At 38.6% G+C, this 22,025-nt stretch overlaps 1 protein-coding gene across 2 annotated transcripts in view; it reads right to left on the reverse strand.

The window, feature by feature from the left end:
• MAN1A1 (mannosidase alpha class 1A member 1) overlaps positions 1–22,025 on the reverse strand; it is a 211,299-nt gene that overhangs the window by 17,690 nt on the left and 171,584 nt on the right. For both annotated transcript variants that reach the window (XM_043542854.1, XM_007069687.4), the window contains exons 8-10: positions 20,207–20,322; positions 3,496–3,715; positions 2,426–2,598 (exon numbers count right to left, since the gene is read on the reverse strand). In XM_043542854.1, the coding sequence (XP_043398789.1) occupies positions 2,426–2,598; positions 3,496–3,715; positions 20,207–20,322 (509 nt within the window). The remainder of the gene's footprint in view (positions 1–2,425; positions 2,599–3,495; positions 3,716–20,206; positions 20,323–22,025) is intronic.

The following is a 22,025-nucleotide window of genomic DNA, read 5'->3' on the forward strand; positions in this document are numbered from 1 at the left end:
TATTGAATTTGTAACAGAGATAGGGAGAGCTTCTCCATGTATTGAGCTGGTGAATCTTCACATTATGCAGTAACTTATCAGGTATCTATAGTGATGCTAATAATTTTCATCCTAGCACTGAAGAAGAGAACACCACCAGCACTACTACTAGATGAAGACAAAGGCTCGAGAAGGAAGCTCCCAAAAAGATCATGGATAAGAAAGTGCAGGTAGCCAGCCAAAGCTTGAGCAGCATTTTCCAGTACATTATTAACCAAGGAGGATGGTGAACAACAGGAATACACATTTTAAAATCTGCAGTTCTGAATAACTTGCACCCAAAAGTCCTAAAAAAGCTGGCTGAGGAGATCTCTGGCCCATTGAGTTAATTTTTAATAAATCTTGGCATATCAGAAAAATGCCACAAAACTGGAAGAGTTCTAACACTGTGCCAGTATTCCAAAAAGGTAAGTGGCATGAGCCAGGTAACAGTAGGTCTCTTACTTAGACATCAATCTCAGGCAAAATAAGGAAAACACTGATAGGGGGTTCACGTGATAAAGAATTAAAGGATAGGAATATAATGAATGCCAGTCAACATGGTTTTATGGAAAATAAGTCCTGTCAAACAAACTTGATTTCATTCTTAGATGAGATTACTAGTTTGGGTCACAAAGTAAATATGTAGATGTAACACACTTAGATTTTTGTAAAATGTTTGACTTAGTACTACATGACACTGATTAAAAAAATCAAAACTACACAATATCTAAAAAGCACATGTTAAATGAATTACGAGCTGGCTAATTGACAGATCTCAGAAAATAATCATAAATAGGGAATCAACACTAAATGGGGTATTTCTACTGAGCTTCTGAAGAACTAGGTCTGATTCTATTCAACATTTTCCTGAATGATCTGTAAGTAAATATGAAATCACTGCTAATAAAGTTTGTGGGTGAGAGAAAAGAGTGCTGGAATGATAAATAATGATGAGTAGACAGGGCAGCGATACTGAGCGATCTGGATTGCTTGGTAAGCTGGGCCCATTCAAACAAAATGTGTTTTAATACAGCCAAATACAAAATTAATAATCCAGGAACAAAGACTGTAGCCTGGAAAGCAGTGACTCTGAAAAGTATCTAGGGGTCATAGTGGAAAACAACTCAACAAGCACTCCCAGTGAGATGCTGTGGCTACCAGTGGCTAACACGATCCTTGGATGTATAAACAGGTTAATAACGAGCAGGAGTTGAGAATAGATTTTACCTCTGTATATGGCAATGGGGAGACTGAGCCTGGAATACTGAATACAGTTCTGATGTCCACGTTTTAGAAAGGATGTTGAAAAACAGGAGAGACAGTAGAATAGAGCCACAAAAACAATTTGAGAGCTGGAGAAGATACATTACAGTGATAGACTTAAAGATGTCAGTTTGGCTCATAAAACAAGATTGAGAAGTGACTTCATTATATTGTATAAGTACCGTGATGGGGAGAAAATACCAGGTACTAAAGGACTCTTTAATCTAGCTGATAAAGATATAACAAGAACCAAAGATGGGAAGCTGAAACCAGACAATTCAATTAGGAAATAAGGCACAAACTTTAAACAATGAGGGTGAGCACTGGTTTTTGGAACAAACTACCAAGGGAAGAGGTGGATTCTCTATCTCTTGATGTCTTCAAATCAAGACTGATGCCTTTCTGGAAGAGAAGCATAAGCCCAACTCAAATTATGGTTTAGTCAAAAGTTATTTGACTCAGTACAGGAGTAACTGTGAAACATAGTGGCTTGTAATATGCAGGAGGTAAGACTAGATGATCTAATGGTTACTTGTGGCCTTAAACAATATGAATTAAGGCCAAGATTTTCAAAAGTGACTTAAGTTTTGAGACTCCTAAAATGGCTGTCAAAAATCTCTGGTCACTTTTGAAATCTTGGCCGAAATTTACTTTAAGAAACCTATTCACTGTGTCATCAAAATGCAATTATTAAATATCCCTGACACAACACTTTTTGCAAAAACATTTAATAATGTAAATTTCCCCTAAAAATCAATTTTAGTGCATATTAGTGGTCATACAGCGGACACTGCTCAGATTTCCCCAATAAGCCCTGACTATGCACCTGGTACAGACCTGCAGGATTTCTGGCCTAAGAGGCAACTAACAAAGAAAAACTGTGAGGTGTTTTATGGATGTAGATCACTGGGAAGACTGGGTTTAGCCAAAGCCAAAATTATCTAATTTCATCTAAATCTCCAGACCGTATTTTACTGCATTACCGGTTGTTTTAGACGAACAAATCACAAAATGAACATGTTTACTGTTACTGAATAGTAGCAAAAGTAAATCATTTATCAAGATGTTAAGTTGTAATAGGAGAACTCTCTCTCAACAAACAAACTAAAAACGCACCACACAATCCCACAAAATGTGTTACCTCTACTGCTTCCCATCCCCACTGCCTGTATTTTGGATCATGAGTGAACCTCCACATATACATGTAGGTCTCTAGAACTTCAGGTCGCAAGATATAATATTTCTCATTTTGCCTTGTAGCAATGGCCTCTACACCTCCATCGAATCTGAAAGCTTCTGGTCCCAATTTCATACCTAGACAATAAAAATTAAATGTATAACAATGTTAGCAATGATTTTGTATGCAGGAATTTAACTGTACGTCTTCCAATTGTTTGAGTATTTTTTCACTGTAAATATACGTATTAAAACCTACAAATGCTCCTTTTCAGGCACAAACCATGACAGTTTATGTAAATTACTAAACATTAATCATACTTTCATATGAAGTTAATATTACACATGTAGTCAACACTTTAGCCAGGGGTGACCAAACTCCTCCTTATAATTGTTATATTTGGGAAATCCCAATAGCTGGGGCAAAAGGGATATGCTGTATCAATGCTTTAAATTGCAGTTCTACTCCAAAGAGTAACTGTAAAGCTTGTATTGTGGGATATTTCATGTGTATTGTGGCTGATTTTTTTCCAGTTCGCTCTGGAAAATTCACCGCAATTGGGTTCTTTCATCTTCTTGCTTCAGCAACTTTAAGAATGCTCTTGAAGGACAAATTCTGCATTCAGTCATCTTTGTGTAACCCTACTGTCTAAATGTTACACAGGAGGAACTCTGAACAGAATGTTGTCCTTGTATTTAGAACTTCATTAATAGTTCTATGTATGCACAAATGAACAGAATCCATTTCATCCGTGGTGGGCTCAACAGAGCTGGAGGGAGCAAAAATATTTTTGTCACTAATGAAAGAAGATGAGATGCAATAGACACAGACAGCATATCTGTTGACAATGAGGGACCATTTTTAGAGTCCCTATTCAGAGCAAAACAACAGTTTAAATGAGGGAACAAAAAGGACTCTACATTAATTTTACAGAGTTCCATACAATACCTTCTGCACCTGTTTTAACCAGGACAGAATTATAGATAAAGATTAAAGCACAGCTAATCTCTCAAAATTCATCATACTGTACTTACTTGTACGATCATAAGACTCATGACACGTGCGAGCAATTTCAGCACCAAGTTCAATATGACGCCCAGTTTTATCATTGGGTGCCCCATCTGCACCCAGCGCAAACATGCCTCCAGCAAAACAGGTCAGATGTCCCATTTTATGTTCAAGCAGGCCACCCTTCCACTCAGCAATGTACGTCAGACCTCCACTAGATTTCCGGATCAGATGGGTTTCTATGGACTGCAAAAATATACATTTTTAAACCAAGTTTACTACTTTGTAAGCAATGTGTGAAATACAAAGGCAAAATTGCACAAAATAGGAAAGTAATAAATTTACACCCATCCAGCTTTTTTTGTTTTCAGTTTTATCTTCAGTATAGTTTTTGCTTTGATTTTATTTGCCACTAATGATGCTAATTAACCTCTAGCACAAAGAAAATGCAACTCTTCTTTACCAGCGCAGGTTGGCATACAACAACAACATGATAAATTTGCTGAGACTGTCTGTATACTACCTGGTAAATTTTCTAAAAAAGTTGAATTAAAAAGATAAGAAAATACCATTTTATGATTCAGATCTTCCCCTCAGTTTTATGAAAAGCATATCTTGTATACATAGGCTATATTTTTAATGGCTTCAGTGAGTTAGCTTGCAAATTTTCCATCTTAAAATACTACTGTACTCAAAGGATATAGTTATGGTATCAAATATAATTGTGTAGTAATGTGATTATCAAAGGGTTAATTGCGATACTCAAAATACTAGAGGTTGGAGCCATGCTCCACCTCCTCCCCTTACTTTGTTTTGTTAGTGCACATTTTCTCCCACTGTTTGTTACATAGCTGAATAAAGCAGCAGGTTCCAAGACTGCAGCACTGCAACTAAAGTGTGTTTCTTATGCGCTGAGTGGGTCTCTTCACAAAACTGGTGACGAGGAAGAAGATAAAAATGGTAATTCATGGGAAAACTGAGGAGTTTAATTCAGAACATGAAGATTGACAGCAATATATTGGAAGATTGGGCCACTATGTTATTGCAAATGAGATTACAAACAGAAAGCAATTTTCCTCAGTGTCTGACAGTAAAACCCACTGTCTCTTAAGGAGTTTGTTACAACCTCAGAAACCAGGAGATAAGCGTTTGAATGACCTTCAGAAGACTTCAACAGAGTACTACATGCCAAAGCCAAACATTATTACAGAATGTTTCAAGTTTCATACTAGAATGAGGTGGCAAGGTGAAAGTGTACCTGTGTATGTGTCACAGCTAAAAAGACTAATGGAATATTGGTAATTTGGAAATGTCCTAGAGGACATGCTGTGGGACAGATTTGTTTGTGGTATCAGTAATAAGAGAATTCAAAGACAACTGCTGTCAGAGGGGAACTTAACCTGGCCCAAAACAGCAGAATTAGCAACAGCAATGGAAGCAGTGAAATGGTTACGAGATTTGCACTTAGAATGGAGGGACAATCAAGCTGATTCAATATGCAAAATGCAAAGCCAGCTGCAAGGGACAGCCCAATGCCATAAGTGCCTCAAGACTGGACACTCAGCTAGATGATGCAAAGCAAACAGCATCTCAAGCCCAGACGTGGTAGACTGAAAAAAACAGAGCAAACAGAAGAAAGCAGAAAGGAAGATACAAAGGAGGTACACACTATGTATTGTCTATAACGGAAGAACGTGGGACCTTACAAAGTAACAGTAGAGTTAAATACAGGGGTTTCAGCTACTGCGATCTATGAATCTACAAACATATCAACAATGCAAAGCAGAACCGAGCCTGACAGTGAATGCAAGAATGACCCTGAGAGCCTACAGCAGAGAACCCAGCAAGGAAGTAGATGCTGTGCTTGCCCCTGTAAAATATAAAAGCCAAAAGAAAAATTTAGCAGTCCTAGTGGTCAAGGGACAAAGGCAAAACCTGGGAGGCTGAGACTGGTTCCAAGAACTAAAACTAAACTGGGAAGAAATTTTCAAATTAGATCGTAGCACAATACCAGCATTCCAGGAAATCCTATATGCTCACCCAGCCACTTTTAAAGAAAGGTTAGGGACCTTGGATGGTGTAAAAGCCAGGATTTACACCCAGGATGGGGTCATACCAAATACTTTAAAGCAACTCCAGTTCCTTAAGGTTTCAGAAAAAAAGACTGACTGAGTTGCACAGATTGGAAAAGAAGGTATCATTTCACCAGTGCAATTTTCTGAATGGGTCACATGTACAGTTCCTGTGGTTAAACCCAAGACCATCCATATCTATGGGAATTATAAAGTCAGGTGTGTCAAGGCTTCAGGTTAGACTATTACCCCATTCCATGGATGGAGGACTTGCTGGCAGTGTTAGGTAGAAGTTCAAAAATTTAGTAAGCTGGACATGTTGCAGGCATACCAACTGATGAGGCTGGAGCAGGATTGTAAAGACAAAAAAAGTTACCCCTATAAACAATCACAGGGACTTATACCACACAATAGATTGCCATATGGAATATTGTCAACATGTGGAATTTTGCCAAGGCCATCACAAGCAGAAATGACACTGAACAAGATTTGAGGCAGCAGCAGTCTGCTTACAAAAAAATAAATGCTTTTTGATGACACCAGAAGTGGTCAGGGGTGCTGGAACAATTTGTACAGAGGGGGTGCTGAGAGCCATTGACCCGAACTGCAAACCCTGTATATGATGGAAACCACTTCAAGCCAGGATGTAGTCAAGTGATCATCAAGGGCTATTCAGAACATTATGAGCTGCAGCTATGATCTAGCCCTCCCTTACTTCCTGTTTAGCTCGCCTGTCTTTTCCCCCTGCTCTGTTTGCTATGTAGTTGAATAAAGCAGCACGTTCCCGGCTTGCAGTGCTATAAGTAATGAGTATTTCTTGTGCACTGAATGGTTCCTTTACCAAAAAAAGTGTTATTCAAATTGATGTACTTTACATATTCCAGAAGTGAACATACTAAAGCTCTGATGCTGTACTGAGAAACGTAGCTGCAGAAGCCTACCCACATGAAACTCTGGCACACAGCTAAAAGCCAGCAGAGCTCCACATGGACTCAAGGTTCTGCCTAGGCAGTTCTCAGTGTATGATGTCTTGGAGACCTCTGAAAAACCCAGCAATAAAAATGGTGAAATATACTAGTAAGAAAGAATTAGAAGTAGGGGAAGTTTGTCATCACAAGATTTAGGGAAATCTGAACACACTATGTACGTACCAGAAGGTACACTGTGTGTAAGGGGACTATTGCCCCCTTACTAACATTCAGTGGGGGTGTTTTAGTTGCTAGCTCCCAGTACTAAAAAGGGGGAAGCGTCAATGGGGAATCAGGACCCTGAGACTCATAGTCCCCAGGAACAATGGGGAGAGGTCATTGCTTCAGGTCAACCTGAATGACAGGGCGGGCAGGCGAATCAGAGAGTCAGGAGGCTAGGGAGGTCCCGGTCCTCCGTGTGAACTGGATTTGCCTGGGTCAGACAGAGTGGGGCCGAGCTAAGGAGAAAGCAGGGGCCCAAGCTAAGCTGGGGAGCAGAGCTGCGCCAGATCCAGAGAGGCCAGAAAAGCAGCCCAGAGAGAGCAGACCCTGTCCTGGGAGCAGAGCTGCAGCCCCAAAGCCAGAGGCACAGCCCAGAGAGAGCAGACTTGCCCTGGGAGCAGAGCTGCAACAACCAGAGCCAGAGGGGCCAGAAAAACAGCCCACGAAGCAGGTCAGTGCTGGGAGCAGAGTCACAGAAGCAGCCTGCAGAGCAGCCCTGTCCTGGGAGCAGAGCTGCAGCAACCAGAGGCAGAGGGGCCAAAGAAGCAGCCCATGGAGTTGGAGGCAGAGCAGCAGCAGCGCTGAGACAGTGGTGGAGCTGGGGCTGGAGAGCAGGTGGGGAGACCGAGAGGGACCCTGGGCAGTGGGCCCAGCACAGGGAGATGCCTCAGCCAAGAGGCTCTGCAGGTCAGGCTTGGATCATAACCCCGACAGGGCAGGGGTGACACTGGGAAGAAGGGTCCTACCACTTAGAGCCTGAGAGCATGTGGCCACCACCAGAGTGAGCATCCAACCCACAGCATCCCTACAGCACAGCCAGGCCTGAGAAGAAGGCCTGGGATTTACAAGGAACAGACTGAATTGCCCTGACATTCCAGAGACATTGTTTGTGATGTTCCCTGCCACAGAGCAGGTTGATGTGTTTCCTTTAACCTTTCCCATTTTCCTTATTCTTTTTAAAATTAATTGTTGATTAAATAACTTGCATTTGCTTTAACTTGTATGTAATGGCCAGTGGGTCAGGGAAGTGCCCAGTGCAGAGAGAGTACCCCGGAGTGGGGACACCGTAACCCCTGTCCTAGGTAACCACAGCAGGGTTGGGGTTCGAGCCCCCCAGGAATCCTGGGCCCAGCCTTGTTGGGGTTACGAGGACTCTGCCAGATAGGAGAGTGGAAAGGGAGGCCACCGGGTAAAGGAAGTGGGAGCGAGGACTCAGATCCTTTCGCTAGCCCACTCACTGGGGTAATGCAGAAGCCAGGAAAGTTCCCCACAATAGCGGGACTATTCCCCCGCTTACATATATATCATGAGATTAAATGGGAGGCATAAAGAAAAATCTGAAAACATAAGATGACAGTCACAGGGAATGGGACCCATGTGCTCTTGAAAGGGACTAAAGATGAACAATGCTATTGTTTATTCAGTTGTCCACCAAATGCTTAGTTTATTCCATTACAATAATAAAACCCAAAAGGATGGCTGGAAGATAAATTAAAGAGAAGATAAATTTGATAGTCCACACTAAATCACCCCCTGCCCCATCTCCCCCAAAAAACCGTACAGGGAACCATTAAAAACAAAGATAAAAACAATAAACTGACCATACATGGGAAATATTGATCATAGTTATTTGTTCCCTTTTAATGCCAATGTTATTTTTAGTAGCAATAAAGGTCTTCTATATACTGTAACATCAGCAGAAAATTCTTTATTAACTTTTACTGCATCTATCCATCAAGGTACTTATGTTGTGCTATCTGAGCACCTACAAAAATAAAGCCAACAAATTCTGAAAACTACCAACTTTGTCTTCTCTCTCCTATGCCCAAGAATTTAGCAGTGACACTTTGTCTTTTCTCTGGCATCACTTACTGACTTAGGAAGTTCCTCAACCTATTCTTCTTTCTCTTTTGGATTCCTTTGAATTCCCCCTAGCTACCCCAGTTTCGGGCAATTCAGTTTTCCTCACAAGATACAGAACTTTGCTAAAAAATTACAACTGCTTGAAAAAAAAAATCCTCACATTTTTGAAAACTCTGGTTTGGGAACTGAAAATATGGGTTTTGGCAGATGAAGACTTCCTTCCATTTTTGACGATAAAGATACAAGTCAGGGAGTTCTCACACTTTCCTAATGTGGATCTTATGCTAATGTAGGGTTGGAAGGGATTCACAAGGTTCACCCCCACCCAATATTGAGGCAAAATTAAATATACGTAGATCATCTCTGACTATTTAAAAGACTGTTCTTCAAAACTTCCAATGACAAGGATTCCACAACATCCCCTGGTAACCTGATCTGGAGCTTAACTCTCCTTACAGAAAACTTTTCCTCAAATGTAACCTAAATATCTCTTGTTGTAAACTGAGCTGACTACTTCTTGTCCTATCCTCAGTGGACATGGAGAACAACTGATCACTGTTCTCTTTATAACAACCTCTTACACTTTTGAACGCTATCAGGTCTCCCCCTCGGTCTTCTTTTCTTTAGACGAAGCTTGACCAATTCTTTTATCTTTCTTAATTGGTCTTGCTTTCTAAACCTCTTATTTTGTTGCTCTCCTCTGGGCTCTCTCCAATTTGTTCACATCTGTCTTGAAGCGTGGTCCCCAGAGCTGGACACGGTATTTCAGCTGAGGCCTCACCAGTGCTGAGTAGAGCAGAACAATTACCTCTCGTGTCTTACATGTAACACAGAATGAAACTAACTGCATCACATTGTTGACTCATATTCAATTTGTGATACACTATAACCCCCAGATCCTTTTCAGCAGTACTACTGCCTTGCCAGTTATTCCCCATTTTGTAGTCGTGCATTTAATTTTTCCTTCCTTAACGTAGTACTTTGCACTTGTCTCTACTGAATTTCATCTTGTTGAATTCAGACCAATTCTCCAATTTGTCAAGGTCATTTTGAATTTAAGTCCTGTTCTTTGAAGTGCCTGCAACCCCTCCCAGCTTGGTGTCATCCACAAATTTTATACGAATACTCTCCAATCCATTATCTGTCATTAATGAAAATACTGAATAGCATCAGACCCCGAACAGGCCCCTGTGGGCTCCTACTAGATACTTTCTCCCAGTTGGACAGATAACGACTTTTTGAGTATGTGTTTTCAACCACTTGTGCATCCACCTTATAGTAATTTCATCCAAACCACATTTCCCTAGTTTGCTTATGAAACTGTCATGTGGGACTTTGAGAGCGTGAGTGTGTCTCGTACACCCCTATTTTTCCCCGATTTATCCTCTTCCTTTCATTCTCCCCCACTTTCCCCCCTAGAACCTTCAATGTTGTTTTTCTTCTTCCTCCATCCCAAATGCTCCCTCCTGGGTTCTCTCTTTTCCTTAGCCTATTTGGAATAGAGGCTGGAGCATGGATTCTGCTCCCCTTCCAATATGGCTGGCAACAGGATTACAGAGATTGAGTCACTAACAAGTGAATTGCATACCAAATGCATGAAAAATTACTTTTCTGTCAGGTGGGGAAGCTTCTTTCTTTTGGAGTAGCTGGGTAATTATTTTTTTTAAAGAATGTTGTTTAAAGCTTGTTTTCACTGGTAATTCCAATAGGGTTTAAAATATTTTCATTTATAATTATATAACTAAGAAGTTGGGACTCAAAGAAGCTTGCAGTGAAATATATTACTGTATAATTGTATTGGAAAGTAAAAAAACAGACAAAGAAATTTCCAGACAGTTTCAACTGCTATGCAATACAATGATTTTTGTGTTATAATAAAATATGCTATTATTTAAGATAGCCTATAGTTGTGTGGGTAACTGCTGTCTGAATATTAGTAAATTCTAATATTAAACTGTCAATAATTTAGGACAAAAGAACCTCAAACTAAAACTTTTTGTAAACCAAAAGGGCAAACCTGTCTCAGAGTAGCATCCTTTAAAAAAAAAAAATCACTATTCTGGTAACAGTTGGTAATTCTACAATAAATTATCTAGCAGCTAGATTGGGTACATTAAAATAAACCAATTCATAAATCAAACTATTATACGTAGCAAAGATTGATTTAATTCCCATGCATGATAAAGCCACTGATCATCATGAAGCCACTTAAAGGCCTGATCCAAAGTGGAATCAATGGACTCTAGTGATTATAGTTAAGGCTGCGAGGTAGTTTGTATTATAAAACTTAATTTTGAAACACAAAAACATCTTTCACAAAAGCCCAGTAAATTGCTCCCTACCTCCAATCACTGCCCACCTGATCTCTACTCTTTCTTACTGATCTCTACTCTTTCCCTAACAATGCCAACTGGTTGCCCTGAAAGATTAAGTCCATGTGTCAGTGTTCTTCTGGCATGAATGGATTAAGTTAAATTGGAAAAAGTCAGTCTTATTTTGGAATAAGTGTCTCCACACATGGAGTTAATCAGGAATAATTCCTGGTGCAGGCAAGCATTAAAATATGAGCTCTTGTAGTCTCTGAATTTTAGTGGTATGTTGCAGTCCCAATCCCATATAAATTAGTGTTTCACAATTTGTGGTGTGAAAAGTTCTGGCAGGGAAATCAAGTCTCTAAAATGTATTAGAAAGGGATATTGGAGTGGGGTAGTGGTAAAGGGAATCTTTATAGATGAATAGTTCAGGACAGCATGAAATTCAAAATTGTCTCGTTATGGCCAATTTATTTTCCTTTTTATATAATACATAGATTTTTTTTTAAAACATACATGACATTTATTTTAACTTTTAACTCAATTTCAACAAAGATTTGACCTGGGAAAAATTCCAGTGATGTTTCCCCACTTGTGAATCTGGTGGTTTCACATTTATCACTATGAGATACATTTATTATTTCATTCTACATAGTGAAATATTCTCTACATGAACCAATTTACAGCATCTGCAAGGAATCAAAAAACTAGAAGAGGTGGTTTTTGATTAGATGAAAATACATTACTGATGGATAATTGTTTGGAACTGGTATAGTTTTCCTTCACAGTAAACAGAAATGCATTTGAGAGAACAGGGGCAAGAGTACAGTTAGCATTCTATCAAGACAGCTAGAATAGAGGGTGCAATGCAAGAGGTTGCAGGGAGGAAGTGGCTGGAGTGTATCATCATAAAGGGAACAGCAGCAGATGCTACCTGGGAGCAGTTTAATAACAAAATGACAGCTAACATAAGGCTGCAAAGATAGAAAGAGGAAGAGAAGGAAAAGAGGAATGTTGTGGGCTAGAAAGCAGCTTAGAGGAGTGTCCACTGCCTGTTCTTTCAATCCCCTCCTCCCTGCACATGGGGTTTAACTTTTTGGAGAGGAGGGAGGGTAGTCCTCCATTTTCAAATTCTTCCAGAAAGATGAATAGTTTGTTTACAGCAACGAACATATGGGGTGTAGACTTTGTTTTGGCTTCACCAGAGGGCTTAAGTGAACAGTGGAAGACTAATGATGACAGACATAAATCTACTTATACAGCTTGTTATAGAGTCTTGTTAAAAGTATGCCCAGATGTAATAAGATGCAATACAAAACATGCTCATCTATGTGGTAAAGGAACAGGTTTTAGTAAAAAAAAAAACAAACAAAAAAACAAAAAAACCCCACAAAATTGTCTTCATTGAGTTGATGTGGTGCAATAGTTTTTGAAAAGAAATAGGTTAAGAGTAGGACTGTCGATTAATCTCAGTTAATGCACACGATTAAAAAAATTAATCATGATTAATCACAGTTTTAATCACGCTGTTAAAGAGAATATCAATTGAAATTTATTAAATATTTTTGGAAGTTTTCTACATTTTCAAACATATTGATTTCAATTACAACACAGAATACAAACTGTACAGTGCTCACTTTATATTACTTTTGATTACAACTATTTGCATTGTAAAAATGACAAACAAAAGAAACAATATTTTTCAATTCACCTCATACTACTACTGTAGTGCAATCTCTATCAAGAAAGTGAAACTTAAAAATTTAGATTTTTTGTTACATAACTGTACTCAAAAACAAAACAATGTAAAACTTCATAGACTACAATTCCACTCGGTCCTATTTCTTGTTCAGTCAATCGCAAAGACAAACAAGTTTGTTTACATTTACAGGAGATAATGTGGCCTGCTTCTTATTTACAATGTCACCTGAAAGTGAGAACAGGCGTTCACATGGCACTTTTGTAGCCAGCATTGCAAGGTATTTACATGCCAGATATGCTAAACGTTTGTATTCCCCTTCATGCTTTGGCCACCATTCCAGAGGACATGCTTCCATGATGATGATACTCGTTCAAAAACTAATGTGTTAAATAATTTGTGACTGAAATCCTTGGGGGAGTATTTTATGTCTCCTTCTCTGTTTTACCCACATTGCGCCATTTATTTCATGTTATAGCAGTCTTGGATGATGGGGTCTAAATTGGCTGCTACCACACAAGAAAGAGATCTTGGAGTCATTGTGGATAGTTCTCTGAAAACATCCACTCAATGTGCAGCAACAGTCAAAAAAGTGAACAGAATGTTTGGAATCATTAAGGGATAGATAATGAGACAGAAAATATCATATTGCCTCTATATAAATCCATGCTATGCCCACATCTTGAATACTGCGTGTAGATGTGGTCACCCCATCTCAAAAAAGATGTATTGTAATAGGTTCAGAAAAGTGCAACAAAAATGATTAGGGGTATGGAATGGCTGCTATATGAGGAGAAATTAATAAGACTGGGATTTTTCAGCTTGGAAAAGAGATGACTAAGGGGGGATATGATAGAGGTCTATAAAATCATGACTGGTGTGGAGAAAGTAAATAAGGAAGTGTTATTTACTCTCTCATAACACAAGAACTAGGGGGTCACCAAATGAAATTAATAGGAAGGAGGTTTAAAACAAACAAAAGGAAGTATTTTTCCCACAACGCACAGGCAACCTGTGCATCTGTGAAGGCCAAGACTATAACAGGCTTCAAAAAAGAACTAGGTAAGTTCATGGAGGATAGGTCCACCAATGGCTATTAGCCAGGATGAACAGAGATGGTGACCCTAGCCTCTGTTTGCCAGAAGCTGGGAATGGGCGACAGGGGATGGATCACTTGATGATTACCTGTTCTGTTCATTCCCTCTGGGGCACCTGGCATTGGCCACTGTCAGAAGACAGGATACTGGGTTAAATGGACTTTTGGTCTGACCCAGCATGACTGTTCTTATGACCCAGCACATGTTCATTTTAAGAACAGTTTCACTGCAGATTTGACAAAATGCAAAGAAGGTACCAATGTGAGATTTCTAAAGATAGCTACAGTGCTCAACCCAAGGTTTAAGAATTTGAAGTGCCTTCCAAAATCTGAGAGGGACAAGATGTGGAACGTGCTTTCAGAAGTCTTAAAAGAGCAACACTTCGATGTGGAAATGACAGAACCCGAACCACCAAAAAAGGAAATCAACCTTCTGCTGGTGGCATCTGACTCAGATGATGAAAATAAACATGTGTTGTGCCGCACTGCTTTAGATCGTTATCGAGCAGAGCTCATCATCAGCATGGACACATGTCGTCTGGAATGGTGGTTGAAGCATGAAAGGACACATGAAACTTTAGCGCATCTGGAACGTAAATAGCTTGTGATACCGTCTACAACAGTGCCATGTGAACGCCTGTTCTCACTTTCACGTGACATTGTAAACAAGAAGTGGCCAGCATCATCTCCTACAAGTGTAAACAAACTTGTGTCTCTTTGCAACTGGCTGAACAAGAAATAGGACGGAGTTGACTTGTAGGCACTAAGGTTTTACATTGTTTTGTTTCTGAATGCAGTTATTTTTTGTACATAATTCTACATTTGTAAGTTCAACTTTCATGATAAAGAGATTGCATTACAGTACTTGTATTAGGAGAATTGAAGAATACTATTTTTGTTTTTTACAGTGTAAATATTTGTAATAAAAAATAAATATAAAGTGAACACTGTACACTTTGTATTCTGTGTTGTAATTGAAATCAATATATTTGAAACTGTAGAAAACATCCATAATATTTAAATAAATGGTATTCTATTATTTAACAGCACGATTAATTGTGATTAATTTTTTTAATTGCGTGATTAATCTTTTAATCGCTTGACAGCCCTAATAGTAATTTTTTCATTATTCTTCATAAATTAAAGTATATCTGTCAGCATAAACTGAAGAATAAGATCTTCTTCAGAATCACAGAAAGAATTGTCCTTTTTCAAAATGGCCACTATTTCCTAATGTTCTCAGTAGGACTGACGGCATAAACTGCCACCACCTCCTTTTGTTCCTGATGGAAGTGAAGCCCTCCTTTCCTCAGAGAAGGTCTCCACGCTATCAGGATGCAGAGAGGAGAACTGCTGGGAGACGTGAAGGGCGATGATGACCATGTCTGCTAAGAGCAGCCTGTGGCATCTACTCCATTGCCAATAATAGGAGATGGCAACCATTTTGAAAGAAGGAAATTCTTTGATTGTTTTTCTGAAAAAGAATACATTTATGTGCCAACTTTACTGAAGAATAAAGTTTAGTTGTGAACAATAATGGCAAAAAGTGATTGTTAACACTAAAAAAATGATTAAATGTAGTTTACATAGAAGATTTAAATGCGTTAGCTCTATGGAAAATGTGAAGAATATGTATTATTAAAGTAATTTTTGGGGGTGGGAGAGGAAAGATATCAAGAAGGGTGCTAAACTTCTTAAAGGACCAATTTAAAAATTAATTTTAACTCCAACTAATGTATGCACTTGGGAATTCTCAAACAAATGTTTTGTACACGAGTGCTGTAATTTTGGGAAAGATATGTTGTATTCTTCATACCTAACAGAGCAGTTTAATTCCTACTTTGCATGCAAAACTCAACTCATCCTTACCTATGGAGAGGCAACTGGCAACTCCATATGGTCAGAACAACTGTTTATGCCAGCCATGGCATAAAAGTTCCAGTTTCTGAACTCAAGTAGAAAGTTAAATATCTGATTAACAAAAAGTAATTACATCATATCCTAGACTAATCACCTACCAAGTTTCATTGAAATATACACACATAATATACCTGAGACATTAAGATTTTTTTTTTTTTATAGCAAATATATACCACAATACTTCCTGAAAAGGGTTGACACTTATTGCTTCTGGGCCTATGCCATGCACCATATGACAAGCTTTAGCTTGATGTGAAATGTGAATTTTTATAGCAGTTATATAGGAGTTTATAATAGAAGTGCTCACTACTCCCTGATTGTCTGTGAAAGTTCTATGCACCACCTACTATGGGTCTGCATTCATTTAACCAGTTGGTTGGGTCACACAGGCTTATGCTAGGGCTGGACGTATTGTAATGCTGTACAGGTCTGTTGACCCTATGGGGACATAAATTTTGTCATGTTAATTTGATGCAAGGGCTTTATCAAGATGTAATATAAGGCAAATTCAAGCATGTTTCTGGTTTCAAACTCCCAAATGATGTTTAGGCCCAGGGTGGAAGGGGTGTGATGGGTCTTCACACCTGCTCTCTGATGATCATTATCCAAAGACTTTGTAGGATTTTCCCATGGTTTCTCTCTATATATGTTGGAACCGCAAAGGCTGCCCAGCAGTAGCGCTGCAACATCCCCTACACTACGACCATGGGGAGAGAGAAGGCTACTGGAATAGGATCCCTCTATTTTGTAAGCAATCAAAAATGAATATGTTACCACTTTTAAGGTAAGCAGTAGGAAGGGGTGGTTGCCCTTCTGTGCCCCACTGACAGTGTTCTTTGGTCTGACTGTCTCCTCTTCCAACCAAGATCGGTTTTAGAACTGTTTGTCAGGAGGTCTCTCTTTTGCTGCAGCTCCTTTAAGGTAGACTCCCCAGGCTGCTTGGCCATTAGCTAGGGGATTACATGTTCCATCCTGCACAGTCAGGGAGGTGCTTTACATGCACAGTACCTTCTCAGCCTCATTTTTCAGGCCCTAAATGGGGTGATTAATTAATTTTGCCCAAAAGGAAGGCGATTGGTTTGGGCAGCCACAGGACTCGCATTGGCCCTTCTGGCCACAGCTCCCAGTAGCTCTGTATAATTCTGGCAGGCTCCATGTTGCAGACACCTCAGAATGGAGGATTCTTTTTTTGCTAGGTAATAAATTATGCTCGGACCAATATTCTGACCAAACTACTTGACAGTCCCTTAGAAAGCAACTGCATTAATCCTAAAATAACAGACTAGTTATTGTATTGCGTGTGTGTGTGCGTGTGTAGATTGATATTTTCGCTCATGAACAATTAAATATGAGTAAAAAATATTTTGTGGACTCTTTATTCTTGGGTATCATCATCAATGAGGCATTAGCTCTTTAAAATTCTTCCTACTTCCACAATCACTTGAAACATGCGGATTACTTAAAGTATAATGCTTCCTTTTAATGGGGGAAAACAGGCCTAAATTTGGTTATTTATTCATTGTCTCTCCCACATAAATTCCAGTTTTTAGGAATCTTTCTAAAGATTGCTTTATAAATACTTTATAAGATTATGTTCTGTAATTGAAATGAGGATACCTCTTTTTTTTTGCCCATCACAAACCAACTAAATTTTAAACAGGGTCAACCACAAAAATATATTTTAATAACGACAGTTTAAAAATATAGATCTTCAATTTAGTTCTTGCTTTTCATGGTGGCCATAAGAAAACAACATGCAAGGACATTATCACATTTTAAAGAAACGAGCTTGCTTTTAACATACAAGCCCCTGGATAGAAGAAAAAGAAGATTTCAGCAAAATACTTCTTTCTAAACAAACTCCAAATTAATGATTTTTTCACACAAAACTAAATCCCACCATACTATAGACATCTACCTTTTTAGTTGCTGGGCAATATAAAGTAATGAATTAGGCATTAAATCTTGCATCAGCACTATTGCTTTTTTGGTGGGGAGGAGTAGCACTGGCAGATGGGAGTATATTGGAATATACAGGTCCCTGTGACTGCTTTGGGTTAGTCTCTCGCACACTGAAAGCATTGGGGAAAATTAATCCCACCGTATGTGAAGTAGATTCATAATGCTTTTAGAGTAGGACAGTGGAAAGAACAAGGGGCCAGTACTGACAAAAGCATAACACCACCACACATAAGGATGTCATTCTACGAGGAACGTTATAACATGTCGTCTTGCACATGCTTCATGATCACTGGATACTAATAAGCTTGCCAACTACCACCGTGTCTCTAATTCTGCTGGCTGGTAATGCTGAATAACAACCTAAGAGCTATTTATGCCTAAAATACACCTTAGATATAAACATGATAACAAGCATATTAATAATAGAGTTCAAACAGCCGTGCTAATGTTAGATTTAACGACACTTCTTGATTGTGAGGTACTGCTCACCCACCTAAATGTCTAGCAAGGAAGAGCTAGATTAGCTTTTCTCCTTGAACAGATCCCAAGGGATCACGATGGGCATCATCTCCTCTTTGCTGAGAGTTCTCACATGCAGAGATGTGCACAGTTCAGTCCTGTCCCCTTTCTTAGGGCTTGTCTACACAGGAAAGTTATACCAGTGTTGGAATATAGGCCTACCTTAGACATGGGTGAACTATGGTTTTCAACTGGGTTGTGAGACTAGCATGAGAAATAGGCCCAAAACATGTGACCACAAAGAATGAGATCATGAGAAAGAAGAGCTGTGTTAAACTTGTAGTGTTTTCTTATTTAAGATTTGGTCTGAAGTAATTGAAATAAAACACGGTTAATTGGGTACCAGGTGCAGTAAATAATTGGCTATATGTGTTAGTTTAATGTATTATAAAATGGACTTCGCTCAGGTCTAATAATTGGCAATGACATCACTTGTTTATTATAGGGTATAAAAAAACTCTTTTAAAAGGCTATTGCTAATACCTGCCTGACCAAGTTGAAAATGACCAATATGGGTCTAAGCACCCTGGGTCAGCCCTTTTGTAAGTATTTTAATCAAACACCTATAAATATTTTGTTATTGTTTGGATATAGTAAAATGCTTATTATTTAAGCTTTTTAGACATGCTTAGAGCTATTGTAGAAATATCATGTGACCTTTAGATTTAATAAAGGAATTTATGGTTAAACTGATGTCATGGTAGTATCCCATATTAATGATAATAATTCCAACAACTAGTATAAGTTAAGGTGTGAATTTAAACCAACATAGTTAAACTGGTATAACACACACTTTCACACCCATCAACCCACCCTTACTCTGGTGTAAGAAGGCATTTTTTTCAGTGTAGCTTATGTTACTTGGGAACAGGTTTAAACTAAACCAAATAAAGCCACTTTTGTACCAGAACACGTGACCACACAGGGGGTTATACTTGTATAACTACATCAGTTTAACCAAACCGTATAATTATGTTGGTATAACTGGTAAGACTTTCCTGTGTAGAAAAGCTTTGTTCAACACTTACGTAAGGCATGGGTAGACTGAAGGATGCTGTAAGTTACAGGATCATCACTATGCTAACTAATAGCTCTGCCTCACCATCTAACACAGATAATGTTGACTCCCCTTTGTTACAGTATCTGAGGCAAACAGAAACCTAGATTAAAAACAGTTGGCTCATGCTCAGTTCAGAAAAAATGGAGGTGAAATTGGTAGGCAAAAGGAAGCCTACCAAAAGACAAGAAGGATCTGAACCGATGGCATTAATAAAGGCAGCTTGCTCTCCCTGTTTTCATCCAGGTGGTGAGCAACCTCTGGACCTTTCACTGGTGGCCAGAACGTATCCTTCCCCATTGATCTTTTGCTGGGCAGGAGGGTATGCCTTTTCTCTTGGATGCGAACTTGGTCGCAGTGGTCAAGACTGTATTATTGCACTGTATTCTGCATTTGGGGGTGACTATGCACAATTTTTTATTTTTGGGCAAACTTTCCAATCACAGTTCAATTCAAGCAGTTTGTTACTTCACAAAAGCTGAAAAATGAATATATGATATAACTAATGTGCTTATACAACACTAATCCAGTACTGTAATTTTACTGATAATTATCCACAGACTGATTATATATTAAGACACTATTATGCCCACATTCAAAATACTCTAGCAGTTTAAGTAATATGTTTTGGGAATTAAAACACACAGTAGAGGGATTTCCTGTATCATAAACATAAGAAAAGGGACAAAAAAGTATCTAATTTATGTTATTGTGAGGAAAAATGGAATCCTTGTTGGCACTGCTTGCAGATAAAGCTTTCTTTAAAAAATTACACACTAATGCACATTTTATACACATTTTAAAATATTAGATACAGTTTTTATAACTTGAGTTGAAATAATTTCAGTTCAGTTTTAGATTCCCACACAGCATCTGCACTGTTCTAAGATTTATATTTGATAAAGTCTTATAAAACAACTAGTTTTTAAAAAACTTATTCATTGTGGTAGCAAAGGCATAAATCCCACATTCTCCCCAGAGCCTGTTTCTTTAGGAACATTATAGATTAGATTATTATGGCAAGAAAGCTTTAAATATCTCATTTACCTGAACAGCATCATAATACATTTTCTTGCCTTCTTCATCTGTCTTGTCCGACATCAGCCATGCCTTGAGCAAATACTCATAAAAGCTATCTCCAAGTCCTCCAACAGAGACGTGATCTGAAAAGGGAGGAAGAGGATTCAGCAATTCCACCTTGAATTTGAGCACTGAAACACAATTACAGTTTGCAACTGTGATAGATTAACAAATTTCAGTATGCCTCCCTCTAACAATCATGTAACAAATATAGCCCAAAACCTCAGAAAAGTACTTATTTTACAGCAGAAAATATTTTTTAAAATAAATGGTTAGTCTTTCTGCTTGAATGACGACCTGTAACAGGGTAGGAGAAGGCAGCATTATTATTTACATAGTGTCATTGGAGTTCATGGTATTTTACAGAAATGAAAAAAGTCAATATCTCTGCACTAAGTGTTTATAATCTAAGATAGACAAAAGATGTGTAACTATAATATACTGTAAGGTTTTTTAAAAAACAGAAAAAGTTGGCAAAAAACCCACTCCTAATCTCACAAATGCATTCCTTATTTTGGGGAAGGGGTTGGAATGGGGGCAGGGGCCTCACTGAAGGGGTGGAGTGGGGGGCGTGGCCGGGGCAGTGGCCGGGGGGAGGGTCAGTGATGCAGCCCTCAGACCAATGTACTAGTCCTCATGTGGTCCTTGTGGTCATTTGAGTTTGAGACCCCTGCTTTAGAACAAGAGCACTAGATCAAGATTTCCTCTTCCACAAATAGTATTTTCTAATAAAACTATTGTTACTCATATTAATAATTAGCATTTATTGAGCATCTTCAATAAGAGGACTTCAAAGTGCTTTACTGATACTAATCAATTAAAATAATCTAGTTTCACAGATTTGGGAACTGAGGCACACAGAGGTTAACAGGAAGTCTGTGGCATAGCTGTATAAAGAGCCAATGACTCCTAACTCCTAGTCCTGGGCCTTGACTGCAAGGCTATCCTTGCTTCTCTATGAAGTTGAATGCGACATTTTGAATTTTTTAAAATTCCTAAATTCTCTCCCTCTCCCCATTCACAAAATGCATCCTCTTGCTCACCTTGGGGGTTGGAAAGCCATGCAAATGTAGAATCTACATGTATTTCCATTAAAGCTTTGCCACGACAGTGTGTCTTTTCTCCACTAGCCTGTGACCTCCAGCGTCCAATTTAGGTGTCCAAAATGTTTCCTACTATCCCATCCCAAACAAATGTACTATGATTATGCAGAGCTTTGAATTATGAAGAGCTTTTAAAAAAATTAGATCTTTTAATTTTTGAAGAGAATATACCATTTAATTATTATTCATAATCCGAAAGGAAAAAAGGCTTCTTCAAAAAACCCAAGAGCAGTTTTTCTATGATGGAGGGCTGATCTCTGAATAGCAGCATTTAAATGACCTTTACAGTTTCCTAAATAAAATTACCATAGAAACCCCTGACATTTGCAAATTAAATAGCACAAACAATCTCATCAATAATAAGTCTTATTATTATATACATTATTGCAGGAGACAAATCCAATTGGTGCACGCTGCAGCAAATCACTGTAAGGTTACTGTCAAAATAACAAGGACTAAATGAATTTACAAGAACAACGGCAGTGAACCAACAACGTCCTTCAGAGTTACAGCATTGTAAGTGAAACACTAACATTCAGAAGCTGTTATTTTCCCTTGGCTGATGTTTGTGAGACGAATACTCCTATGTTGTTGCAATTAGTTTTTTGTTGCAATCAATAGGCACTGGAAAAATAATCTTAAATAAAACATCTTTTTATGACTTATGTTCTTGTTTTCTTCCA

This window comes from Chelonia mydas, chromosome 3, assembly GCF_015237465.2.
Source record: "Chelonia mydas isolate rCheMyd1 chromosome 3, rCheMyd1.pri.v2, whole genome shotgun sequence".
NCBI lineage: Eukaryota > Metazoa > Chordata > Testudines > Cheloniidae > Chelonia > Chelonia mydas.